The sequence below is a fragment of the Sebastes fasciatus genome, chromosome 15, assembly GCF_043250625.1.
Source record: "Sebastes fasciatus isolate fSebFas1 chromosome 15, fSebFas1.pri, whole genome shotgun sequence".
Classification (NCBI taxonomy): Eukaryota; Metazoa; Chordata; class Actinopteri; order Perciformes; family Sebastidae; genus Sebastes; species Sebastes fasciatus.
In genome coordinates, this window is record NC_133809.1 from 6489299 (window position 1) to 6517148 (window position 27850).

Genomic DNA, 27850 nt, shown 5'->3' on the forward strand with positions numbered 1-27850 from the left:
TCCGGGTTTCCAACGGGGTTCCTCCGGTGTCCTCTGGTGTCCTCCGGTGTCCTCCGGTGTCTTCCGAGTTCCTCCGGTGTCCTCCGGTGTCCTGCGGGTTCCTACGGTGTCTGGTGTCCTCCAGAGGAGTCCTCTGGTGTCCTCCGGTGTCCCCCAGTGTCCTCCGGTGTCCTCCGGTGCTCAAGATTTCTCAGACCGGAGGAAAACAACCAATCAGATTGATCGGAGTTTGCGAGTGATTGAAAATAATATATAAATCTAATGCAGTGAGGGCCAAAGTGCAAATGTACGATGGAGTATTAGGGTCACATTGAGGGAATATAATTTGAGATTTCAAAAATAAAGTCTAAAAAATTCGTAATGTTATGGGAATAAAGTCATAACTTTGCGAGAAAAAAAGTCGTAATATTGCTAGAATAAGGTCATAACTTTACATGAAAAAACTTGTAATATTACGAGAAAAAAGTCAGAAGTTTCCGAGAATAAAGCCAGAATTTTACGAGAAAAAAGTCGCAATATTACGAGAATAAAGTCATACGTTTACGAGAAAAAAAGAAAGTAACACGTAAAATTACTACTTTATAATATTATGACTTTATTCTCATAATACTATGACTTTTTTTCTCGGAAACCTATGACTTTATTCTCGTTATATGACTTTATTCTCGAAATCTCTGATATTTTTTTTCTTAAATGTGGCCCTAATACTCCGTCGTACCATAGACCAACAACAATGATAAATACAAATGAAAATGTAAACAAAAAACAGTTATTCATTTCCACAAATTAAAAAAAAAAAAATCCACAGGGAGCCACTAGAGAGGAGCTGAAGAGCCACATGTGGCTCCAGAGCCGCAGGTTGCAGACCCCTGGTATACATCCATGGGGAAAAGTTTTGCCTGACAGGTTGTAATCAGGGCACGGAAATCCCTTTTCTCATATTAAATTCTCGGTATTCTCGGTTTTCCAACGCTTGGTGGCGCCAAATCCATTTAGTCTATAAACTGTCTTTTACCTTCTTGATGTGTACACTGTGTACACGATGTACATAGCACTGTATGTGCTGTATGTGTATAGGCCTACCCCGTTTTTCAGGCGTTGGCTGCGTGACGACCAAGGTGGGCTGATTACGTCAGGAGACAAACACTTGTTGTGGGTTGGGTGTCGCCCAACCCACAACAAGTTCACGTTCTAGAACTCTACATAATAAGTGGCAGTTATCGGCCGGGTCACAGGGAGTTCCTGTTATTTTAAAGAGAGTTTAAATTCTATGTTATTATTATATTTTAGTCTTTGCATTTCCATTTCATAGATGTAAACATTCCAACCATGTCCCAGTGTATTTCCTGTTACAGTGTTTGTGAATGACTGACGGGAGTAAACAGGGACTCCAGCTGTTGCAAGCAAGACACCTGCCTATATCTATTTCACTGGATTACATTTCCGTTGAAACGCTGTATGCATTTACAACTGTGAAATAGGCTACATAAACAACATATTTCTATTACTCTGTTTTAGATATTGTATCTGTGTTTTTGTTTGGTCTGTTGTGTATATTTTTTGCAAGAATATCTATAGCCTGTATTGTTTTATGACAGAATAAAACCAAACCATGTGTAAGATTTAAAATAAAAAATAAGATGCATATCGATTTCAACACTGAATGACCTACATTTACGCAAGTAGGCTACTGCACATAATAGGCTGTAATAGCCAATTGAGGTAGGGTACTTCGGTTGAGTGTTTACATTCTATGCTTTGTTTTGTTTATTTGACAATTCATTTTAAAAGGACACTTACAACACTAATGTACATGCACAGTTAAAAAAAACATCAAGGATAACACAAAAAGTCACATGATTTATTTCCATTGTGGCTCCACTTAATTTATCTGACAGCTGTGGTGAGAAATTACTTGCAGATTGAGATACATATGACCTTATAAACGTTATAAACTACCCAGTTTCTATAGTCACGCGTACCTCCACCAGATAGATAGTAATCCCTACTTACACATAAGCATCAGTAAAAATAATCACATGTATAAAAATATAATAACAATAATAATAATAATAATAATAAGTAACCTTCTTTTACTTTTGATTAGTTAAGTAGCCTAGAATTTGCTGATGATTTGCTTTAATTACATTTAAAATTAATTAATTAAAGAAATATTATATCTTAATAAATTAATAAAAATATTTTGAATGTAAAAGTTTTACTAAGTTTGAATATAGGCCTACTTCTTTGACCCTAGAAGACACCTTATATATGGAAATATGTAGCTTATAGATGGTTATGTGTTTTCATCTTGACTCTGATATTCGATAGGCTGTGTTTTTTTTTGACACGTGTTGACAAATAACCCTGGCCAAATGTCTCTAATGTAAACAACAAGCCAAGGCTGTACATTCCGCTTGGCTGCGTCTCTGGAAATTTCCACGTCGATGAGACTGCAGTCTGCAGTATGGAGCTGGCTGGCTTCACAACAAACATGTCAGGAAAAAAAAAAAAGCACCTGACCCACATCAGTGCGCTGGCCACGCCCACAGAGCGAACCCACTTATTTCGCCGCTTCCTATTGGCTGCTCCAAAGGTGTGTCATTCAGCCTGACGTCACATTCTAAATATGACACATGGACGCTCTGCCAATAAATAGGCTTCAGGGTTTATTATAAGGTCATAAACGTTTATTATCATCAGTGATAAGTTCGACTTAAAGTTAATGTTTCTAAGAAAAAAGTAAGTTGTGATAATGTTATCTATTCTTCTGAGTCCTCCTAGTCACCAGCTCATGAATATTAAGTAGATTTAGGGACCAATAAGAGCAGCCTCCTGCAGCAACGCGGTCACATTCAGCAGCATCCACTTCCACCAGCGCAACATCTCCCAGCGCTTTCATCAGACTCTTTGGTCGGGCTCGGATCGACTTGGACTGGGACGTTTATTTTTTTAAATAAATTAAATAAAAATGGCTTTAAGAGGACCTCTATTCCGTCTTCTCAGGACTCAACTCGGCCATACGTGCCAACAAAGCAGAGCTCACTCCGTGGCTATACTGGGAGCTCCTTTCTCAAGAGGACAGGTATAAGAAAAATATTTGTCTTTTTTCTTTTTTTTTAAATCTTTATTTTCATCTTCAGCACTGAATTTTAACTAATTTCTGTTTTGTTTTTTTCTATAACAGAAGCGAGGAGGTGTGGAGCATGGACCTAAAGCCATCAGAGATGCCGGGCTCATCGACAGGCTCTCCGGTTTAGGTAGGTGAGGAAACCGGGGGGATTATTAAAGGAGCAGTCGGTATAGTAGGAGCAGTCGGTGCGTTATGCAACAGTGGATGGGTGTGACCTGAAGGGTTCGTCCGGTAAAGCATTAAACACTGGAATTAACGTGTCAGCCAGCTGGTTACATCACCGGTAGGCTGTAAATATAAACATCAGACATGTAGCCTTGGAAGAGAACAAAGTGATCTCTGCGTAAAGCTGGTTCAAAGACTTTTTCAAGATCATTTCATAGACATATAGGAAGCTATCATAATAGTAGTATACATCACAAACTGTTTTTTGTATATTTTTGCAAGGAGATTCAAAGCAGAATAGGCACAATATAAAAATAGCCTCACTGAAGTCATAATGATGAAAATCCTTGTCGAAGAATGCAAAAAAAATCCTACTTTTCAAGATCCTTCAACATCACAAACTGTTTTTTGTATATTTTTGCAAGGAGTTTTAAAGCAGAAATAGGCACAATATAAGAATAGCCTCACTGAAACCATAATGATGTAAATCCTTGTCAAATACGTGATAAAATCCTACTTTTCAAGATCCTTTCACCGACATAGGAAGCTATTATAATAGTATAATAATAGGCTATAGATAAATCACAAACATGCCAGTTTTTTGTATATTTTTACAAGAAGATTCAAAGCAGATATAGGCACAATATAAGAATGATGTATGAATCCATTGTCGAAGTAATGGCGCATACAAACTCGTGATAAAGCCTCATTCAGTCCCCTACTAAAGCAAGGACAAGAATACCATACAGTAGTCCCACCACAGGGTCACTGTGTGTGGGACAACACACGCTAGAGGACACTGATGATTTCTTTTTCCACTCGGGTCGCCACATGTCTGGTCTAGACATTCTTACCCCTGGCACGTGTCGGAAGGAGGCAGGAAGCGGATAGGCTGCTGAGGTATTTCCAGTGTGTCGTCACTGCAGACAGACAGACTCTCCCCCCTCCATAACAACGCTTTTTTCCCTCTCTTTCATCCGGCACCCTGGTGACTGTTTCGTGAGCTATAAAAGGGGGGAGTGCTGCTGCTTTGAAAATGAAAGAGGACACCTCATGCGGAAAGAATCCGTTATATATTTCAGCGCTGCATTTCAATGAGGTTTCATTGTGCTTTAAAGTCCACGCCTACATGCATAACAAAGGAGATTTAGGAGAGCCGGTGATGTGTCACAGGAATGACCTACAGCAACGGTCACAGAAAGGACAACTGTAAAGGACACTTAGTCACTATAAAGTGAGTCAGTTTTCACGTCAAGGTCCCTTAAACTGACACAAATGAAACCCCCATTTGATAAGATTTTATCCCATCTGATATGATTTTTGCTTATAGATGTTTTATTACAGAAAGTGTATGAAACACCTGATCAAAATAGTCATACTCTCTGTCATTGTGTTACTTATGGATGGAATTATAGTAGGGCTGTCAATCGATTAGAATATTTCAATGGTGATTAATCACACTTTTGTTATCTGTTCGAAATGTAAAGGGAGATTTGTGGAAGTATTTGATACTCTTATCAACATCAGAGTGAGCAAATATGCTGCTTTATGCACCTATATGTAAAAATGTATTATTGGAAATCAATTAACAACACAAAACAATGACAAATATTGTCCAGAAACCCTCACGGGTACTGCATTTAGCATAACAAATATGCTCAAATCATGACATGGCAAAACTCAAGCCCAACAGGCAACAACAGCTGTCAGTGTGTCAGTGTGATGACTTCACTATGACTTGTCCCAAACTTGTGACTATGACTTGTCCCAAACTGCAAACCCAAATGTGATTATCAAGGTATGTGAAAGGAAAATAAGAACCCATTTTCATTCACATATCTTGAGGTCAGAGGTCAAGGGACTCCTTGGAAAATGGTCATAATACTTCCTTCTTCAAAACGATTTATTGCGTTGTATTTGTGGTGCAAGAGTGAAGTTTTTTTTGACGTTTTTTTAACCTGCTATTTATATTATGTTTCATGGTAATTATTCTTAATTAATATTTTTTTATATTTGATGATGAGAAATGCCCATTACTAGTAGGGGTGTAAGAATATATCGACACATTATGTTTTGTGATAATGTATTGATTCTTAAAAACACTATTGATTTTGCCAAAGTAGAGCTATGACGTTGGATGTTACAGGGACTGTGATAAATGCAAATGCAGATCACACTGTTCTGACTGCATAAAAAAGTAAACTTTTTTTCTACTCCGATGTTATGCATATTGGTGTATTCTTTATACTATGACAAAAAAAATCTTAATATATTGCCTTGCTTACAGTATTGTAATATATCGCAATATATTGAATCATAACCTCTGTATCATAATACGTATTTTATCGCCAGATTCTTGCCAATACACAGCCTTAATTACAAGTTAGCCCAAAGTAGTGTCTTTACATTACACGTTAATAAAAACGTTGTCTGGATTATTTTACAAAATAGTATACTTATACTATCAGCAAAGGAAAACTACCATAACCTAAGAGAAGGTCACCATGTACTGGAAGAGTTCGGGGGTGCCTGTTAACTCCACAGAATATTTAACCTGGCTACCATGTGTGATGAGGTTACTATAAATACACTCACTATAGAGTATACCGCAGTCTAAATATATAAATCTATTATCATTATACACCACGGTTGACAGGAACACAGTGTCACTAGAAACTCACTGCTGAGTTCCAGATTGTTGGTCCTCATAATAGAAAATGACAGTAATTGTCAGCGATAATGACAGCTTTGTGCAACTCTTCACACAATGGATCATCAAGGTGTGACAGTTACAGTAAGGACAATACTAGTTCCTGTGTTGCAGCCAATTAAAGAGAACCTATTATGTGCATTCCAATAATCATACCTGGCATACTGATTAGTATGCCAGGTATGATTATAATAGTATGCCAGGAAAAGATTATATCCCAAGTATGCAAAAAAATACCACTGCGTCCGGTCACATTTTGCACTATGCAAGCCAGCATGCATTTTCTTGATTTTTTTAAACTTCTTTTAGGATAGGAAATTACTAAATCTTAGTTAGGGCTCATTTTAGCCTGCCATACAATATACGTGTATATACAGTACCGATATATGGCACTTATGTTAATGTGTTGAGGCAAGTAGAGCCAAATTACATTAAAAGTTACAAGAAAGATTTGTAAAATTACTGCAGCCTGCAATTATAGGATTTCATCTAGAATATCCGTATAATAAAAAAAACAACTTAAAGTTTAAAAACAAAAGGTCTGAGAAAAGTCCTTAGTCTGCTGAGGTTGAAAGCAACGAGTTGGCGAGGAGTCAATCTCCTGGAAACCTGAAGTCAAGTTGGCAGCAGTGAAAAAAGATACAGCTGCCATGTCACTAGCTGACCCAACGTAGGAAACCGAACCCTTACTGAACTAAATACTCTCAGGGTCGGTCAGTGTGTCCCAACTGTTTCAGTAAAAATCAAACACATAATCAAACGAGTGCAAGTACAGTACACATAGCAGCTGTGCCGCATTGTGCAGTAAACAGAAGCAGCCTTTAGCTCCAACACTCTGCCTCCCCCTCACTGTCAGACCAGCTGAGTCAGTACCACATTTTTAAAAAACTTTTAAAAACCCACGTATATAGGGTGCCGTTTTTATAAGTTTGTTGCTTGAAAATCCTTTGGTTTTATTTGTCTTTTAATTCTATTTTGTTACATTGCTTTTATTGTTGAGTATCTGCTTCCGTTTTATAAACTGTATGCTTTCATGCTGCGTACTATTATGCATTTTTTTAGTATTAACTGTAAAGCACTTTGGAACTGCCGTTTTGAAAATGGCTTTATAAATAAAGTTTATTTATTTTTTAATATTATAAATATATAATAATACATTTAAATATGAATTGTCCTGCAATAGGTGCACACTGTTGCATCAAGACAAGGGCTATTCCTGTCCTGTCTACGAATGGTAATGAACCACATTGGTTCCCCTTAGATCAGCAGAGCAACACTACACTACCGTGAAGGATCACATTGCCAGATGAACCCCGAATATGGCTGATCACATCACTTGTTTACTTCGAAGTCCGTGTACTAAACCAAGTGGAAATTTTTCGGCCTGAAACTGCTGCGGCTATCTAGTGCAGGGCCACCCAGTGGCTGAAACCTGAGCTGACGTGGGAAATGGGAACCAGTGGAAAGTGCCCTGTCACTAATATTCCCCTGGCGTTGAATGAATCAGCCTCTTCAGACTGCAAAGGTAGACAGATGTGTGTTAAGTCGTGCTACAGAAGCTACAGATTATTTAAGCTTTACAACTGAAACTGGCATCTGCAATCTTCAAAGCACAAATGTTTCTTGAAAATAGACAACAGGGCAGTGTCCTAACAATTGGACAGATTATCCAAAACCAACAGATTGCAAGTTCTTTCAATGCAACAGCCAATCTGTCCATCAACAGACAGATGTCCTGGTGTAAAGCTCTGAACTCTTGCTCAGTCAGAGTGACTCAGCTAAATGCCTTGAAAGCAGTAAGTGCTTTAATTGATGGCAGTTTCTTCTCGTTCTTAGACTACTCTGTCCACGACTTTGGCGACCTCAACTTCCACCACCATGACAAGGACGAACCCTACATGGATGTAAAGTTCCCTCGCACTGTGGGTGGAGCAAATAAGATGGTGTCAGGCGCAGTGAGCAGAGCCGTCGGCGCTGGGCACACCCTGGTCATGCTGGGAGGTGATCACAGGTAATTATGTGATAAAACATAATGTGTTGTTTGGGAACAGAACATGCCCTGAAATCCTGCTGTATACAACTAGTACAATATGTGTTAATGCTCCTGTACGAGGATACTCTCATCCTCTTAATTTCACTGATGTAAACACCAGATATTTATAAGACTGCCCTTCTCGTTTCATAGCCTTGCTATTGGATCAGTGGCAGGCCATGCCCGGCAGTGTCCTGACCTGTGTCTCATCTGGGTTGATGCTCATGCAGATATAAACACGCCCATGACTTCTCCATCAGGAAACATCCATGGCCAGCCTGTGGCGTTCATGCTCAAAGAGCTGCAAGACAAGGTGAGGAGAAATATTAGGCTTAACTTAAATAAAACATATACTGGATCTCCTGCATTTCAGACATAATTTGACTAGTTTTGATTAAAAGGTGTAGCATCTAAAGTGCAGCCTGATGTAAAAAAAAAATCCTGGTCAGTTTCTTTGCGTCGGGCAGAACAACGACCCTTAGCTGTTATTCAATCACAGCAACATATCACAAGGCCTGTTGTGAGAAATTGCTCAATAGAAACAACACTGACTCAAAACTTCCCCTTATGCAAACTTGGAGAGATTTTGTGATTATGAGTACAGACATGTCAATGCGCCGCACTACATAAGAGCAAGACATGCAGAACGAAAGAGATGTTTTAAAAAGAAACAAAACAAATACTGGATTGGATTAATATTGACACACCAACCATAACCTTTGTATGGACTGTCATATATCACCCAATGGTGGACGTTTTTCTGTCCATACATACAAATATATTTCACTTAAAATTATCTCTATCTGTCCACCACAGATGCCAAATATCCCAGGGTTCTCCTGGTTGAAGCCGTTCCTCTCCTCGAGGGACTTGGTGTACATCGGACTGAGAGATGTTGACCCCGGAGAGTAGTAAGTACATACTATCACATTCAAAACCTTTATCATATGTGGCTGATATGAACTCAATTCTCCATGTAGGCACTGTGAAAATAGTTCTTGATGTTTTTTTATTTTGTTTTATAACAGCCACATCCTGAAGAACCTGGGTATCCAGTACTTCACCATGAGGGATATCGACAGACTAGGCATCCAAAGGGTCATGGAAGTCACTCTTGACCATCTTCTGTCAAGGTATCAAACATGATTGTATGATTATCTTTAAATGTTTAAAGAGGACCCATTATGCTCTTGTGCTTTTCCCTTTCCTTTAGTGTGTTATATAGTTTCTTGTGCATGTAAAAGGTCTGCAAAGTTACAAAGCCCAATGTCCACGCCCAAAGGAGTTACTCTCCCCCACAGAAACACTGCTCATGAACTGCCTGAAACACCTTGCTTCAAGTTCTGCCTTTTCTTCTGTAACGTGGTGATGTCACCAAGTAACACATTTGCATAATACCTGCCTAGAGGCTAGTTAGAAGCTGAAACAGAGCGTTTCAGACGGAGGGTGAAAAGAGGTGCTAGAGCACAGCCGGCCAACATAAAAGCATGTAAACATGTTCTAGTTGAAATTTAAGTATGCACCCGGAAATGAGCATAATACGTCCTCTTTAACTTTTACTAAAAGTCAAATTTTTGCTCATGTCTGAGTTGAAGTTAACCACAAATTCACACTTTAATTGTCTCACCTTCTTGAACAGAAAACAGCGACCGATCCACTTGAGCTTTGACATCGATGCATTCGACCCGTCTCTGGCTCCAGCCACAGGAACACCGGTGAACGGAGGTTTGACCTACAGGGAGGGAATCTACATCACAGAGGAAATCCACAACACAGGTACAGATGACTACAAATATGGTGGAAACATCCTATAAAGACAGCTTCACATGCCCTTATTTTGTTTTTCTGTCCTTAAAGGGCTCTTATTGTCATATATCTAACTTGTGAATGATGTGCAGGTCTGCTGTCGGCCATGGACCTGGTAGAAGTAAACCCAGTGCTGGGAGCCAACCCTGAAGCCGTGGAGTCCACCGCCTCTTTAGCGGTCGACGTCATCGCATCGTCTCTGGGACAGACGAGAGAAGGCGCTCCCGTGTCCATCGACGAGATTCCCTCTGCGAAGGACGACACAGAGCAGCTTCGCCTCTGAGAGCATGAAGCAAAGCTATGAACTTTATCAGCATCCTCCCTGAGCATTCCGCAATTCTGAATACAAGACTTATAAAGACTGAATCAAATAGTAGCTCAAGGTTTAGTCTTTATCTCTTTGCTGTTTAGTGTTACGTTTCATGAAGGAAACTAAATTATGTCCGATTTCATAGAACTACAAAAAGGCTTTACCGATTTGGGGAGAAAAGTTCACATTAATAATGCTGACACAAAAGCCTTTCACATAATTTCGTTACACTTATTGATGTTCTCTTAAACAGCAATACTAACTTATTTTTCTCCTGTATGTTATAAGTTAAGCGTTAGAGGACACAGCTGCCACATATTTATTATGCGTTTGGTTTACAAGAGAATGAACCTGCCTCAGAGGTATGATGAACCAAGTCTGACTTAGTTTGAAGTCCACAGTCTAACGTGGACTCTCAAAACGGTTTTGTGGCTGTGCCAGTTACTAATAACTAGTAATGATGTGTTTGCACTTTTGGACCAGCTATGGTTACTGTATTTTCCTTAGAGTTTACTTTTGTATTTTCACAATGAACCTACCAGTACATGTAGTAGAACTAGTGTGTTTAAATACTTACTGACTACATCAGTATTAATTGATTTGAAAAATGTTAATATCCAGCTTTCATTCAAATGCTGGCAAAAAAAAAAGATATTTGGATAATTACGCTTGAACTGATCCAATGCTTGACTTGATGTGGCCACTAAACGACTATTGTCCTTGTAACAAAGAGTTTATATTTTGGTCTTCCATAAATGTGATTACATTTTTTGTTCGTGTGCAAAGGTGTCTTATTTTCTCCATAGTTAGTTTCATTTTATTCTAAAGGCATAAAGCTAAACAAAGTAAACTGAGGCTGATGGGAATGCCAGTAGTTCTGCAAGTATACGGTCATAAACCAGAGTTAGAGAAATACTAATTTGACCTGACGGTGGCGCTTGATGAAAAATCAGATTATCACCAAATTTGTTACAATTTCTCCTGAAGGGAACATAACTGTACCAAATTTCATGGCAATCCATTCAGTAGTTTTTGAGATATTTCAGTGTTTACCAAAGCGGTGGATCAACTAACACTGCTATTTGTAGAGCCATGGTGTTAGCATGGCTGAAAAATGGTTATGTCTAGAAGGTAACCCACAAGGTGCGAAAACGTGCGAAAACCAGTCGTGGTCAATGCCTAACCTTAACCATTCAAAGTCAATACCTGACCTTAACCATTTGAAGTCAATGCCTGACCTTAACCATTCGAGGTCAATGCCTAACCTTAACCATTCGAGGTCAACATATCACGGCCTGTCGTGAGAAATTGCTCAATGGAAACTACATCACTGACTCAAAACCTCCTCTTATGCAAACTTGGACAAATTATAAGATTACGATCACAGACATGTCAAGGCTCCGCACCCCGACTACGTAAGAGCAAGACATGCAGAACGAAAGAGATGTTTTTAAACTAAACAAAACAAATACTGGATTGGATTAATATTGACACGCTAACCATAACCTTTGTATGAACTGTCATATATCACCCAATGGTGGATGTTATTTTTCTGTCCCTACATACAAATATATTCCACTTTACATTATCTCTATCTGTCCACCACAGATGCCAAATATCCCAGGGTTCTCTTGGTCCTTAACCTTAACCATTCGAGGTCAATGCCTAACCTTAACCATTCGAAGTCAATGCCTAACCTTAACTAGTCGAGGTCAATGCCTAACCTTAACCATTCGAGGTCAATGCCTAACCTTAACTAGTCGAGGTCAATGCCTAACCTTAACCATTCGAGGTCAATGCCTAACCTTAACTAGTCGAGGTCAATACCTAACCTTAACCATTCCAGGTCAATGCCTATCCTCAACCATCTCCAAGAGTTTTGCAACTTCTGGGTTACCTTCTAGACACGACCCTGAAAAGTTATCATTCAATCAATATGCAGATACATGAAAGAAATAATGGCAATGTTTGGATTAGTATAAATTGTTAGCAGTATTGCTGGCATCATAGTTACATCAATGATTAGTTGCACTTATATTACATAAAAATATTACATAATTTGCATATGGTTATACAACCATAGTATTTACTGTTAGTACTTTGTAACAGCAAAAAAGTTATGCTTTTGCAAAAAAAAATTATTTGCTATTTCCTTCTACCCCAACCCCCACTCTCCACCTGATCCACAAAAGCAGGTCACCAAACATGTTTTCGTTCTTGGCATCACACGAGGAAGGCATGATATCTATGCAGAAGAAAAACACTGTGGCAGATGTGCCACTTCAAGAACACAGCACTAAAAATAACTTTATCACCTATTATCTGAGAATTAATTCCATAGTAACGGGTGCTGTTTACCCAGCACTAAGCTGGCCCGGTCTGGGGTTTCAGCCTGTAACACATTTTGATGACGTCGGCTCCACAGCGGATGTTTTTCTAACTTAGGCCTGTTTGACTGCCGTTCCTGGAAATATCAGATCCAATGCAAACTGAGGTTAAAGATTAGCTTTAATGATGTGACTGTCAAATAAGGAATATTGAGGCTTATTTCTAACAGTGATTTTTGTATTATACAGTGATTTAACATCATCATCAAACATTATTAACTGTTAAGAACATTGCATGTATTAAGAGTTTCCACCCAATTTTCCATTCACATCTCTTGACTGATTTGGCCTCAGGTCTCAGAATTGGAAAAATTAGCTAAATACAACCATTTAGATACTGGGCATGATTACACAACAAAAACAGATTCAACTGGTGCCATTTCGTCAGATACTGTTGTTTAGTATTTTACATATAATGGCACAATACGATTGTTTTAATAATAAATTCTGTCAGTAACATTTCACAAGTTCATTCACCGGAGGATCTATACATGTTGGTCGTACTCTTGAATAAATCCTTACAGAGAATCATCTCTGGGGTCTGTAGCAGCCAGCACACAAGTCCAGAAAATCACCCTGCAGGGCATCAATGGTATTTTTAACAGTTTGATAAAACAGTGCAAATGTCAGGTCACAGTTTGTGCGTGGAGTTTCCGTGAGTTTGGTCCATTCACAGGTTCAACAACAGTGAACTTGCCCATGGACAGAATCCCCTCTCAGGAAAGGTTCACTTTAAGACCGAACCATCTCATTGTCCTTATTTACTCACAGAAACAGTTGGCTGAATACAGCAGAGGAACATTATTGCTACTGGATAGTCAGTGGAGACAGATGTCGAGAGTCTGGGTTCGCCCTGGATCCAGAACTTAAGAAGATTTTCGGAAGAACTTCAGATAAACCACAGCACCTAGAATGGCCAACTCCATTAAAATGATGACACCTAATAGCAGCTTGTTCGTCATCAGCCTAAAAGACAAAAAAGAATAAAGTCAACAATAAACAGAGGGTCATTGTTCCAAAAAACATATTTCATTAAGTTCCAACTTCTGCAATAATGAATCGATTAGTTGTCAACTATTAAATTAAGCGCCAACTATTTTGGTAATCGATTAATCGGTTTGAGTAATTTTCTAAGAAAAAAAAAGTCTAAATTCTCTGATTCCAGCTTCTTAAATGTGAATATTTTCTGGTTTCTTTACTCCTCTATGACAGTAAACTGAATATCTTTGAGTTGTGGACAAAACAAGACATTTGAGGACGTCATCTTGGGCTTTGGGAAACACTGATTGACATTTTTCACCATTTTCTGATATTTATAGACCAAACAACTAATCAGTTAATCAAGGGAATAATCAACAAATTAATCGACAGTAAAAATAATTGTTAAATGCAGCTCTATATTTGTCGATCGACAGAAAATTAATCTGCAACTACTTTGAAAATCGATTAACCATTTTACTTGTTTTTGAACAAAAATAACAAATATTTGCTGGTTCCAGTTTCTCAGATGTGAGGATTTGATGCTGCTCTTTGTCATTCATGATTGTGAATTGAATATCTTTGGGTTTTGAACTGTTTGAAGATAAAATTGCACTATGCATTTATGACTATATTCTGACATATTATAGATTAAACAATTAATCGGTTAATTGACAAAATAATCGCCTCAATAATAAAAAAAAAGAATCGTTAGTTGCAGCCCTAGTCACCAGTATCTTATTCAGAAATGCATTAATCAGCAAATCAGAATTATTTTTTTTACCAAATCCATGTTGAAGTGTAATCAATGTGCACCGTTTTGCCTTTCTAATGTAAACAGGAGTACAATATAATGTAGTAACATCAGTGAAAGGCATACAAAAGACCAGAGAATAAATCAAACTCAGGAAACAGACATTTATCTTTCAATCATTTCGTGTATCGATAAAAAAAAAAAACACAAGATAACTTAAATGTATAACCTCTTCTGGAGTAGCACTTACCGTCGTGACATGGCACGAAGAATTTTTCTACTTCGACTGAGGTTCTCTCCAGTATCCGCCAACTTCAAAATAAACAAAAGTTAGAATAGATTTAACAAAATCATGGTCTGACAAAATCCAACTAATGTAAATCATATTGGCCCCAACCTGAGCTGTACCACTTGTTTTTGCCCCTAAACTAAGTATAAATTAAAATAAAAATTCTATCAAATGTAATAAACTTAATCAAGTGACTAAAAATATCTAACATACAGTATCTACCCTCAACAGATTCAAACGAATGCAGCATCACAATCTCAGCCCGTATAGCAGCATAATAACAATAATTTCCAGCTCACTCTGTTTCTGGTGCGGTCCAGCTGTTCTCTCTGCTCTCCCAGCTCCTCGATGATATCTGTGCCGATCTGGTCCGTCTCGGCGGCGATGCGCTGACTTCGTTCAATGCTCATGGTGGCATTGTTCAGAGAGTCTGTGCCCTGGAGTAGCAATGCTCTCTGGGACTGCTGGTTTGTCTGCATAGGTGGGCAAACATGAACAACAACCAAGGTAAATGATACTAACAGTGACAGAAGAGCAAGAAAAAAAATCCATTCTGAGATATTCTTACTCCCTTTGATATCCATTTTGTTGAATACATCAGGGGCTGTACTCACAAACACTCATTGGAAATACTTAGCCTTACATTTATTTACCATGCTGGTAATTTTATTATTTAATCTGGTTCATTAACTCAATGTCATTCAGCGTTTGGAGAATATTTCTCCCACCTCTTTGTCTTTCTGCCATTTCTCCTCCGCTTTAGAAACTCTTATGTCTTTTAAAAGTCCTCGTCCCTCCTTCCTCCTAACAGTTTCCACCTTTGGAGCTCTAAGATAAGATGCTTTGTGAATAACTTTTATCATTACCAGGATCTAGTCTTATCTGTAAGGGCAAATTCTTAGAAAACCTCAAGAATTTCCTTAGAATTTCACCACTCGGAGCAACTCTTTGTACTTGGAAGCTTTATGAATTCGGCCTCCGGGGTTATTTGGCAGTAAAATTTCCATCTTAGTGTGCCAAGATTTCCTCCAACTGCCTCATGCCTTTTATTGATTTCCTGCATTTCCTCAGAATTTGTTTTTACAAAAAGCAGAAGAGATGTACACTCCTTACTTTCAATCTGAGAGGCCGACAACCACAACTGACATTTTCTACGAGGATAGCTGAAACATTTCCTGCTTTTGAATTTCCTTGTAATTGTTCACTCTCATAATGAGAGGACATTGTGATCAAACAGCATTTTCAACATATCAAAGTCAACAGCCACACACTCACACTTTGTTGGTTTTGTGATGAATAGATGCCCTGATGACTTCCTTCCACTGTGTGGGAAGAGGAACCAAAGGCAGGAGCAGAGTTTTTCACGTCCCTCTGCAGCTTGCCCATGTCCCGGCGGTACATACGCAGCTTTGTACTCATTGTATTTCGGTAAGAGGAAGGAGCAGAACGCAGCTCTTCCTCCATTCCTTGTAACTGGAGATAGATGAGAAAATACTGTTTGTGAACACATTAATGTTGACATGCAGAGTACACTGACAGAACAACTGATGATGTGAGCATATTTTTTTATGCTAAATGCAGTACCTGTGATGGTTTCTGGACAATATCTGTCATTGTTTTGTGTTGTTAATTGATTTCCAGTAATAAATATATACATACATTTGCATAGAGCAAGCATATTTGCCAACGCCCACGTTGATAAGAATATTAAATACTTGACGAATCTCCATTTAAAAGGTCCCATATTATAAAAAAGTGAGATTTTCATGTTTTTTTATTATAAAGCAGGCTTAAGTCCAATATAAATACTGTTAAAGTATCGAAACACACAATCCACAGGGAAATACACACAGCCCGTATTCAGAAACTCTGCATTTGAAGCAGGCTGTCAGGATTTCTGCCCATTCGTGATGTCACGAATATACAATATTTAGACCCTTGACACAATTTTAAACGTAAACATTCTAAATGTGTCCCAGTTTATTACCTGGTTGCAGTGTATGTGCATGTCATCAGCTGACAGGAAGTACACATGGACCCAAGGTGTTGCCTAGCAACGCAATTCTGATGCAATTCAGATGCAATTCAGTCAAAATGCGCTAAAACGGAGCGTTTCAGACAGAGTGTAAATACAGGCATATTCAGGCCGACAGTATGAGGAAAATAATTTTTTTTTTTTAACATTACAGCATGTAAACATATTCTAGTAGAAACACAAAATACAAGTATGAACCTGAAAATGAGCATGATATGGGACCTTTAAAGTACATTTTGATGAAAAATGTGGGATTAATTCAAGATTCAAGCCCTTTATTGTCATTGTGTAATACAACGAAATTAGATTGTGACAATCCCATAGGTACTAAAAAAGATAATACAATAAAAAAAGAGAGTGCAATATAAATATAAAAATATATATAAAATATAAAAATACATTATGTATATTGATGAGATGACAGTTTTATTAGATTATTGCACAAAGTGTCCGTCAGATAATTACATAATTATTGCACAGCATCACATAATTATTGCACATTAATCGTGATTAACTATGGAAAATCATGCAATAAATAACGATTAAATATTTTAAATCGATTGACAGCCCTAATTTTTACCTATCTGTTCTACTTTGTTGTCCCTGTTTTTATCTGTAAGTCTATCTTCCTGTAAATTGTTTCAGGAACTGTGTGTGACACTGAGAGTAATAACAGTAAACATTGAAGTTCTACTATAGTCAAAACAGGCCATTATTTACTCAAGGCTGTTGACTGAATAAAAGCCTTGAGGGCTGTTTACTTTGATAATGGTAGAGTACAAACATCTCTTATTATTAAAGTGCGTAGCTGTCACAGATATCACTCTAATAACACACTAAGAGGAGAGCATCTCACCACTTCCTCAGCCTCCCCCTGCCTCTCATCAAAGCTCCTCACCAGCCTCTTCCTCTCCTCTGTAAAGATAGATAAAAACATAAGTTTACAGTTAGTTACACAGTCAGCTGATGTTAACATTAGCTGGTAAAACAACAACATTAACCTGTTTACCTCCGTGACATCTCAGAGCTCTCTCAGGCATCAGCTTCAGCTCCTCGTACAGAGATTTATAGATTTCGTGCAACTTCTCGAATTCCTCCGACGACATTTTTGCAATAACTGAAGCTCTACTACCTTTTCTTGATGAATTACTTTGTCTTTTTGTTGTAAAATACACAAATATCAGTCAAAACACCTGAGAGTTAATCTACTAGTTTTGCTGTGATGATAATAACATCCCCGGGACTTCCGCGTGATCCAGTACCTAAAACTCCAGACCAAAAATCAAACAAAACCATGTTTTATTATATATTTTTAACCAAAGAAATCAAATTTGTCAAATATTACACCCCAAATAGGAATATAATTTACGGGAATGGTGTTAAATCTTGGTGAAAACGATTTAAAAAGCACCCCGATAGCAATTTTATTCAGGCACTACGCGGACAGCTGTCGCTGCGCCTTCTGGGAAATGACGTTTTAAACACTCCTACTACTTCTTAATATAAATGTACACTACAATTCATTTTGGTTATTTATTTAATTTTAAGTGGAAACTCTACTTTGGATTTTAAAATGAAATGTGTTGAATGAATTTAACTTATTTTATTTTATTTACCAATTTATATATGTGGATGTTGACGTGACATGGCATTTTTACTGTCCAACAAAAGATTAAAAAGGAATATAATTAGTATTTTTCATCATTTAAAATGCAGTTAATGGTTATAATTGTTATATTAATATTAATATTATAATAATGGTAATAATTAGTCTGTCTGTATGTGTATATATGTATATATGTAAAATTCAATACAAAATATTGTTTAAAAAAAAAAAGTTTTGTTCCTTTAATTATTTTCTACCCTCTTTTATTTTTGTTTTTATATTATGTTTTCTATAATTTAAGTTATCTTTCCTATCCAATTGTGCCTTGTATGTTAGAAGTATTGAGTTTAGATTACAATGCCTTAATGTTTGTAAATGAAATATCTTAAATACATTTATTTAAAAAAAAAAAAAAAGGTTGTTAAAAAAAAGAAAGAAAAAAGTTTTGTTCCTTTAATTATTTTCTACCCTCTTTTATTTCTGTTATTATATTATTTTTTTCTAATTTAAGTTATCTTTGCTATCCAATTGTGCCTTGTATGTTAGAAGAGTTTAGATTACAATGCCTTAATGTTTGTAAATGAATTATCTTAAATACAAAAAATAAAAATAAAAAAAGGCTGTTAAAAAAACTACAATCCCCATGATGCAGTTCGCGATGTACCTTTCACCCCTTGCTAACGCTCTGCACCCCTTTATGCTTTGACATCAGCTGTTCTGCCTCCAGAACAGTGGCATCCTGCTGGAGGAGACAGAAAAACGCGCACATCCGTGGTGGTATGATGTTGCTTTTATTAATTGTCGCGGGCCTCGGAGTGGTGACGTTACTGGTGATTTTATTTGCTCCACATATAAGGTAAGCAGCAATTCACTGCATTCTCATATTAAATCCAACATTGACAGGACATTGCACTGATGTAATTATAAGGATGAGGTTATATAAAATACAATCCACACACTAAACCACACTGATTGCCATTTTTTTTTTTTTATTTCCATCATGTATTATATTATTGCACACGACGCTCTGACATGATATTAAAAGCATAAAAATCAATGCCACATTATGATGGAGGAGCTGAGGGAGTTTTTTCCACAGAGATGAGTCCATCTGAGCTTTTCTAGGGCCTATCAGCAGGCTGAGCGTAGGAGGAGTTATATCTGTATGCATTTACTCCAGCAGAGCTATTGGTTATAGGGCGGTCCTGCTCAGTGGCGTGGGTTCGCACCACTTCACTGTTTCATTATCCAAGTTTTCTCTATGAATAATTAAGCCAGGCTTGTCCATATGTCCAATAATAATAATAATGAGGACACATAACTTTACTGCAGAAGGAAGGGGCTTACTTCATTCATTTTTCTCTCTTTTTTCTCCTGTTCTGTTTATACCACTGGGTGTATAAAATACAAAAAAATTGCAAATATATATTGGACATTTTGTGGATGTATAATTCATGAGTAGGTTGCAATAAAAGTATTGCATGGTAATGAATTATAACTTTCATAAAGTAAAAAGAAATGCACACAAATTGTGATAAATACCTCAGGCATAATTTTTTACAAGTGTTTATTTAAGTCAATAGCATTTTCTTTCATCCATATATTTCCCCCTTATATTTTCTCAAATATCAGATCACACTACATAAATAATGTAAATACAAAAGCACTTTTACTGCATATTTGTAAACTACTAATGTATGTATTTGTTTTTGTTCATGCTTATTGTGAACTTGCTATTATTTTTCTTTTTTCTTGTGTGTTTGTATTATTCTTGATAGTAATGAATAGTTATTGTTACTAAATGCATTTGTTATCATAAGGTTACTGGAGAAAAAATGAGAAGTTATTGCGTGATTGCATAACATTTTTTAAAATATAAATAAACACAATAAAATTATTCTAATGGCAATATAATTTCTTAAAAAAACAACCGGTAAATAAAAACACATGTGTAATCTTAATGTAAAACAATAAAGATATCCAGTAACCGTAGTGGTGACGTTACTAGGGATTTTATTTGCTCCACATATAAGGTAAGCAGCAATTCAATGCGCTCATTCATTCTCATATTAAATCCAACGTTGACAGGACAGTGCACTAATGTAATTATAACGATGAGGTTATATAAAACACTGTCCAGCCTCTTAACCACACTGATTGCCATTTTAAATGTTTTAATGTCCAATAATAATAATGAGGACACATAACTTGTACTTGACTGCAGAAGGAAGGGGCTTACTGGTCATGCAAAATGGAGCTGCACTCAGTGTCTCTAGTATTTAATCAGTGGTTATTGTGTGTGTTAATAGAAAATATTCAGCAGGAGGAGTGTGCAGCTCCAGTATTAGTCTGGAAGGGAAGACAGTCCTCATCACTGGGGCCAACACAGGGATCGGGAAGGAGACCGCCCTGGACATGGCAGTGCGAGGTGACTTTGGTTTTACAGTCAAAAACACATCATAACGCCTCTTTACACCCATAAATCTACCCCCTCTACAACAAGAGAAAACAGTAGGCTTTGCAGGGCTAAGCAAAAAGATTGAAATCAATAAGTGTTATATCATGATAAATATATTATGATATGGGAAATGCATACAAAATGACTGGACTCTGTTCCACTGTATCACAACAGACAGAACTCTTAATATGTGTAATATGTGTTTGGAGCGTTATTTAACCTCCTTTGCACCAAACTACAACCTCTGAAAGATTGATTGCATTAATGTGTTGACAGCCCTAGTAAAAATTAAACACATATAGCTATTATGTACATACACTACCGTTCAAAAGGTTGACCACCCCTCGAGGGTCCGAGGTCCGCCCACCACAGTCTCACAAAACCCTGTGGGACACACTGTATTACGTCATCCAAAGCTGGAAGCCCCCCGACACTTCAAAACACATTACGGCGTCGCTGGCGGGCGCTTGGTGGTTGGCTATGTTGTTGATGACCTGCTGTTTTAATATTTTGCTTTCATTGTGGTTTAATCAAACAACTAAGATGTACTGTATATAATATAAAGTGAAATTAAATTTTTTAAGTAAGAAGGCTCTTTTAAAGCTATTATTACACAGGAAGTTTAAAGGATATTTACAACAGCTCAACAACTTAATCCTAAATGTCAACCAAAGATCCTAATTCTCAATACAAATATTGGACTTTAAGATCTTTCGTTGATATTATAATGGTAAAGCTTTGACTGAGGAGTGACATAAGATGTGGATTAAAGGGTAACTTTGGTACACTTTTTGAAACTGGTCCAGTATTGAAAGGAGAGCGCTGTAACCGTCAGCTGCTAAACGAGCGTCAATGTCACGTTGCGTTCACTAAAAGTGCTTTTTTTTTGTGCCACTGACAGGCTAAGATAGTTATTATAAGTGTCTGACAAGATTATGGAAAGAACCCTACAGAGAAATAAAATGTTTTTCTTATCTTGTGCTTGATCCGGTCTGTTTGTTATTGTGTCCAAGTCCCGCTCAAGGAGAAGTCTCGTTGTCAAATCTGAATATCTGTATACTCTGACTCAAATAAATACGGATGGCCATCAAATTCAAAGACCTCATCCACATTGTGGAAATCATCTAAATATTCAGCCATGACATTGAAAGTCTTTTAGATAACACTCAGCTGCGATTTCTGTACTCCAAAACAACAAACTCTGCCCGGCTGCCACTCGCGTTTCCACCATGGATGTATTCCACTATTCCACCGTTGTCTTCCAGCAACACGTCACCTCGCCAGGTTTCAGAACGAGACTCTTTCCATAATGTTGTTAGACACTTATAATAACAATCAGAGCCTGTCATGGCAAAAACAAACACTTTTAGTGGACGTAAAGGACGCTGTCAGCTTGCCCCAATAGCACCATAAAGTGGTCCGTGGGCAGCTGCTGTCTACAGCGTTCTCCCTCAATACTGGACCAGTTTCATAAATTGATGTCCCTATTAGTCAGTTAGACACAAAAACATGGGGAAATATGGTCCAGGTTGAAAAATATTGAAGTTACCCTTTAACTTTAACAAATACTATCCTACATCACTGAGCAACGAGTCTGAACCAGAGACCTCCATCAATACATGGCTTCCCAACAGAAGTCCCCTCATCCTCTCTGCTATGAATTAATGCAGTTTCTGTTTTGTTCATAGTTTAGCTGCTGCTTATCTTTCACCCGACAGGGGCTCGGGTGATCATGGCATGCCGAGACGTGGACAAAGGAGAGGAGGCTGCTGCCAGTATACAGGCTACGTATCCTAAAGCACAAGTGGAGGTTCGAGAGCTCGACTTGGCGGACACCTGCTCTATACGAGCCTTCGCACAGAAGTTCCTGGGAGGTGAGAACCAAGAGTCACATCTACCCACAGAGCACGGCTTTATTTAACACGTATCACGGCTGCCATGTTTCTTTTTTTGTGTGATGTTCTCTTCTTCAGAGGTCAACAATCTTCATATCCTTATCAACAACGCCGGGGTGATGATGTGCCCCTACACAAAAACTATTGACGGCTTTGAGATGCATATTGGAGTCAATCACCTGGGTGAGACTGTGCTGATATTTATAATTTTTTTCTTACCCAGAAAATACTATATTAAATAAATTCAAATTATTAAGAGAATTTGAATGCTGAAGTCTTGTTTAATAAAAGTACAGATTGTGTGTGTTCAGCACTGACTGTATTGTGTCTCTTACGTCTGTCAGGCCACTTCCTGTTGACGTCCCTCCTGATCGGGCTGCTGAAGCGCAGTGCGCCGGCCCGGATCGTGGTAGTCTCGTCTCTGGCTCACAACTTCGGCTGGATCCGTTTCCATGACCTTCACAGCCAGGGAAGCTACAACAGCGGATTAGCGTACTGCCAGAGCAAACTGGCAAATGTGCTCTTTGCCAGAGAGTTGGCATGTAGACTCAAAGGTACACAAACACACACACACACATATACAAAAAAAACACACAATACATGATGGGAGAATTGACAGATGACCTGTTCGCTCTGGCAAACAGAGTAGTGACAGAGAGAGGGTTAGTGATTAGAACAACTCGTCTTAACTAGACTTTTTTTGGGTAATATTGATGTTTCAAGACCACGTAGTGCACAAAAGCTTATAAAATGTAATATCATAAAAGTAAATGAAGGACTCAGCTCTAAAATGTTACACCCATTACAAGCAACAGATGGTGCATCCTCTTCTTCTGAATTTTGTGAGTAAAAGTCTTTACGGGAGATTTTAAATTCCACAAAAGAATACATCTTTTAGCCTAAAGTGTCAAGTAATGAAAAATAAAAGAGAGCACAAAGGCATTTAAAGGGGCTAAATGCGAGATTGAAAGCATTTCTTTTGCCTCTGCATGGCTGTCAACATGACGACAGCTGAGCTAACGGTGCTAACAGTGAAAACAACATCAACTGCTGACAGAGCTAACAGTGTTAACCTGGGGGAGGGTGGGTGCTACGCTTCCGTGTTGATGATGCCGTCGGTAGGGACGGCGTTATCAGCTGTAACCTGATACCGCTGATTAGAAGGAGGATTAAAAAGAATGAAATCGGTATAATAAAAACATACAAGACATATGCACAAAATGAAAGGAAACTAGAGGAAAATTCTTTCATTGTATTTGGCAATGCAGAAAGATTAAGGTTCTGGGAAGAGTTTCTAAGCGAGAAAATTACAAATCTTACCGGACCCTAATCTTTTTCTGTGGGCTTATATCCAGAGAAACATAATTATAGTAAAAATTAACGAGCATTTATAGACCTCTGCTTGTTTTATGCCAAAAATAATGTATTATGAAAAAAGATTCACAGACGCACTACTCAATGAGACGGATCTTTATCAAGGCTTCCATTAGAAAGGATCATTTACAGGCTAAACTGCACATATTTATGTATTTATATGGTAAGGATTTAGATTTAACAGATGATCAAGTGAATGACTAATTTCTGTGGACAATGCAGTTTCCGAGCTCGTAGAATTTTTATTTTTCTTCTAAATACTTTATTTTGCATCTATTGCAATTAATATGCTCCAATTTGTATAGATTACCATTTATTCAAACAGGAGAGGTTGTTTTCTATTGCCCATGGTGACGTAGGTGTGTTTTCCTCACAGGCACCGACGTGACGGTGAACTCAGTCCACCCCGGGACGGTGAACTCTGACCTGACCAGACACTCGACTCTCATGACGATATTTTTCACCGTCTTTTCCGAGTTCCTAAAAACGCCACGGGAAGGAGCACAGACCAGCATCTACTGTGCCGTGGCAGACGAACTGCACTCAATCTCTGGGAAACACTTCAGGTACTGTAGGGGACAACAAGCTAGACATTATGTCTCAAAGACGGGAACTGGTTCTGAATGCAAATTTGCTCATTTGTTATTTTCATAGGGAATTATTAAGTTTTACATTTTAGAAACTAATTTAAGACAGACCTTCTTCATGGTGTATTCTGAAGTTATGTCAAACAGCAATATTAGGTTATCTTGGCTCAATTGTTGAGTGTCTATGGGATCAAAAAACATAATCATGATCCCTTAGGCATCCAGGTATTGAGCGAAATTAAGCAAGTAAACTAGAGGCGGGTGAGGGGGCGCCTTTTTCCAAGCTTTGTCTGAGGGGAGACGGGCAGTCTCAGACTGTGAAAACCACAGTGCTAGAGGGTAATTTAAGAGATCACCAGAGTGATTAAAATTCATCCCGAGGGGGAACACGAATGTCTGTAGAAAATTCCATGGCAACCCATCTAATAACTGAGACATTTCAATCATGGTGACACTGATGAAAAGTCAGAAGATCAATAGGAGTCATCCCCTTGGGGGTTCCATGTTTATTTTTTACCAAATTTCATGGCTATGTTCCCAACTGTTGTTAAAATATTTCCGTCTGGACCAAAAAACAGACCGACAGACCCACATTCCCATCTCTAAACCAGTTCTAAACTTTACATTTTAGGGGTAAAGTTTAGATTTGGAGGGATAAACGTCTGGAACCAGAACCACTGAGGCACTTCTAGGCTGCAGTGAAATAGTCCTCTTTGCTTAGGAAGGTTCCTAACGGAGTGAAATGACCCGGAAGTATTTAAGTGGCAGCCAGGATAAGAGCTGGTCGAATTCTCTAATAGCTAAGGAAAGATGCTTCAGTGCTTCCTTTATTATCTCCTTTAGCAAAGGATACACTGGACCATCCTTTACTGAAGGAAAGGATATAATGCCGTCCCACAATTTCTTGCAGCAGCAACATTTAAAGAGACGCACATCAATAACATCTCCTGTCACATAATTACTTAGCCTAGTGTAAGTGCAGTCCTTATGAATGGGATCTTTTCACAGCAGACATTTTGACATGTCATAGCAGAGTAAACACAGGTGTAATTGATCAAAGTAATTATGGTCCCACTACATTTAGTATGCCACAGCCATTCCAGTGAGTCAGCATGCACAATACAAGAACTATGGCACACCTCAAAGAAACAGGGAAACCTGATATCATGTCAAAGCGCGTAATAGACCTGCCGGGTCACCAGAGGATACCGTGTTAGTGTCACGTTTTGCCTCGATGAGGCGTAAATATTACACACGTGTACTAAGGTGCAGTAGCCTACCAGCAGGAGGCAACAAAAACACTCACTTAGGTTGAGGAAAAACGTCATGGTTGGGCTTAAAATAAGTACGTAAGCTAAGTAAAGTATGTGAAAAAACAACATAACATCAGTTACCACCAAACAAAACACCGGTCTCCTGGTTGAAAGTCCTTTGTTTGTTGAAACATTCCCCTCCCGTCCTGCCTGCTATTAGCAGTCTATCTCCTCTTTTATTCTGTGTCATTACATTGCAGTCAATACAGACTACATGGCATGAAAATGACACGCCTAAAGCAAGAAAGGCATTGTTATTACACGCTTTTGCCTTACGCATTATCGTGTCATTCACACGCCTTTCTGTGCGACCGGGCTGAACAGGGCCATAAGTAAGGGTCCCTCATCGCCCTGAAGGGGTTTCTTTCACAACAATGACCCGCTAGCTGTACATTATCCCGCTTAGTACACAGCTACTTACTTAAGAAATCAATAATTTGACACAAAAACGGTCCTCAGGATTATGACATCAGAACTGCGCCCATAGCAACGGTCTGTTATACATAGCAACGGTCTGCTATAAAGAAATAACAGACCGTAGAACGCCGTGATTGACCAATCAGAAAGGAGTATTCAACAAAGCCGTGTAATAATGAATGTTATTAATTACACCTGTGTTTACCCTGCAATGACAAGGGCCTATTCTACTTCACATATTTCCTTGACCTCATGACGTTTTCCATCAAGGTCAAGGACAAGTGGTCAGATAAGATAAGATTCCTTTATTATTTTATTAGGAAAATATATAGGACATATTTCTTTGACTATTCGACTGCAGCCCTAGTTATCTAGTTAAGCATCATTGTCACCACAGATGAAAGTGAAGATTCAATACCGGAAATTTTAATTTACTGTAGAAAAAAAAAGATAAGTTTCTTGTGTCTGACCTTCCCAAAGTGTCGACACACTTTGATACTAAATATTATTATTATCATGCTCAAGGTCAAAGAGAAACGAGATCACAGCACCCAGAGTGATGACTCAGAGCATCATTAGCCCTTATGTAATACAGTACATCCCTCCTCTCATTTCAGCGACTGTGCCCCTGCCTTTGTAGCCCCTCAGGGAAGAAGTGAGGAGACGGCGAGGAGACTGTGGGACGCCAGCTGTGAGCTTCTGGGTATCGAGTGGGACTGATTCAACTTTTAACCACCATCTATCTCAGTTCTCAAAGGAGTCCTTATCATTCATTTCACTATGGTTTTGATGTTCTGTACTTGAGCGTTTCTTACCTAATAAGCAGTCAGGTAATACTGTAAGAGGTACTATAATGTGAAGTTGCTTTTTTTGTGTAATAATGCAGTAATTACATTATAATAACGTGAGTATTTTGGTGCTCCTCAAACCAAAATCTCTCAACAGTATTATCATGTAAACACAAATACCTTTTGACTCGATATTTTTGTGACACAATGTGAATACAGTGTAGGCAAAAAAGCAACTGTCTTGTAATGCTGTAGGATACTGTGAAGGGTCAAGCCAGGGTAAATGACCAGCAACTTTATCAAATATTGTGTTCTTTTTAATATCATTTCTCCAGAATTTGCAGCTAAATTGCTTGACTTTTGTGCCAGCATTTCTAAACAATTGCAGGGGTTCTTACGACGTTTCCAGGTTGATATAAAAATTAGTAAAACTATCGAAGATCAGCGTCAGTCTGAGCCAAGATTACCGCTTGAATTGCATAAATGTATTTTGTGATAATTATAGTCAACGTATGATATAAGGTTTTTTCTATTTTAACCAAATAAGACTTAGAATCATGTCGTTGCAATATTTGCAAGATTTGTTTTTCCCCCGTTTGCATTGCCAAAAACTGCACCTTCCTGGAGGAACATCAGTTTTGCATTTATAAGGATCTCCCCAGTCATGTTTCCTTCTCAGCATTCACATGCAAGGTTGCCAAGAGTTTACATTCTGTGTTTTATACAAGTTAAACATGCCTTTTACTACACTTACATTCATGTTAAGAGTTGAATGTTTACATTTGATGTAAATAAACGGAGATATTACTATAA

General features: G+C 38.1%; 3 protein-coding genes across 3 annotated transcripts; 2 read left to right on the forward strand and 1 right to left on the reverse strand.

The window, feature by feature from the left end:
• Positions 1–2822: 2822 nt before the first annotated feature.
• On the forward strand, positions 2823–10927 carry arg2 (arginase 2). Its single transcript, XM_074660013.1, has 8 exons — positions 2823–3085; positions 3188–3260; positions 7845–8019; positions 8194–8353; positions 8857–8951; positions 9069–9173; positions 9680–9816; positions 9939–10927. The coding sequence occupies exons 1-8, from the start codon at positions 2972–2974 to the stop codon at positions 10127–10129; spliced, it is 1050 nt and encodes a 349-aa protein (XP_074516114.1). The 5' UTR covers positions 2823–2971; the 3' UTR covers positions 10130–10927.
• Positions 10928–12646: 1719 nt separating this feature from the next.
• vti1b (vesicle transport through interaction with t-SNAREs 1B) lies at positions 12647–17840 on the reverse strand. The gene is made up of 6 exons (XM_074660014.1): positions 17609–17840; positions 17456–17514; positions 15840–16037; positions 14864–15037; positions 14526–14587; positions 12647–13509 (listed from the first exon to the last, which is right to left on the reverse strand). Exons 1-6 carry the CDS (start codon positions 17703–17705, stop codon positions 13410–13412), a joined length of 690 nt encoding a protein of 229 aa, XP_074516115.1. The 5' UTR covers positions 17706–17840; the 3' UTR covers positions 12647–13409.
• Positions 17841–18902: 1062 nt separating this feature from the next.
• On the forward strand, positions 18903–27850 carry rdh12 (retinol dehydrogenase 12). The gene is made up of 7 exons (XM_074661554.1): positions 18903–19061; positions 20515–20633; positions 22382–22537; positions 22637–22741; positions 22903–23112; positions 24309–24498; positions 26867–27850. Exons 1-7 carry the CDS (start codon positions 18985–18987, stop codon positions 26967–26969), a joined length of 960 nt encoding a protein of 319 aa, XP_074517655.1. The 5' UTR covers positions 18903–18984; the 3' UTR covers positions 26970–27850.

Coding starts and splice junctions, on each gene's coding strand:
- rdh12 (XM_074661554.1), top strand. CDS start 18,985: ATGATGTTGCTTTTATTAATTGTCGCGGGCCTCGGAGTGGTGACGTTA. Junction 20,634..22,381: donor CCTGGACATGGCAGTGCGAG/GTGACTTTGGTT, acceptor TTCACCCGACAG/GGGCTCGGGTGATCATGGCA. Junction 22,538..22,636: donor CGCACAGAAGTTCCTGGGAG/GTGAGAACCAAG, acceptor TCTCTTCTTCAG/AGGTCAACAATCTTCATATC.
- arg2 (XM_074660013.1), top strand. CDS start 2,972: ATGGCTTTAAGAGGACCTCTATTCCGTCTTCTCAGGACTCAACTCGGC. Junction 3,261..7,844: donor CGACAGGCTCTCCGGTTTAG/GTAGGTGAGGAA, acceptor TCTCGTTCTTAG/ACTACTCTGTCCACGACTTT. Junction 8,354..8,856: donor TCAAAGAGCTGCAAGACAAG/GTGAGGAGAAAT, acceptor TGTCCACCACAG/ATGCCAAATATCCCAGGGTT.
- vti1b (XM_074660014.1), bottom strand. CDS start 17,705: ATGTCGTCGGAGGAATTCGAGAAGTTGCACGAAATCTATAAATCTCTG. Junction 15,038..15,839: donor CATCACAAAACCAACAAAGT/GTGAGTGTGTGG, acceptor CCACCTATGCAG/ACAAACCAGCAGTCCCAGAG. Junction 13,510..14,525: donor CTTCGTGCCATGTCACGACG/GTAAGTGCTACT, acceptor TTTGTCTTTTAG/GCTGATGACGAACAAGCTGC.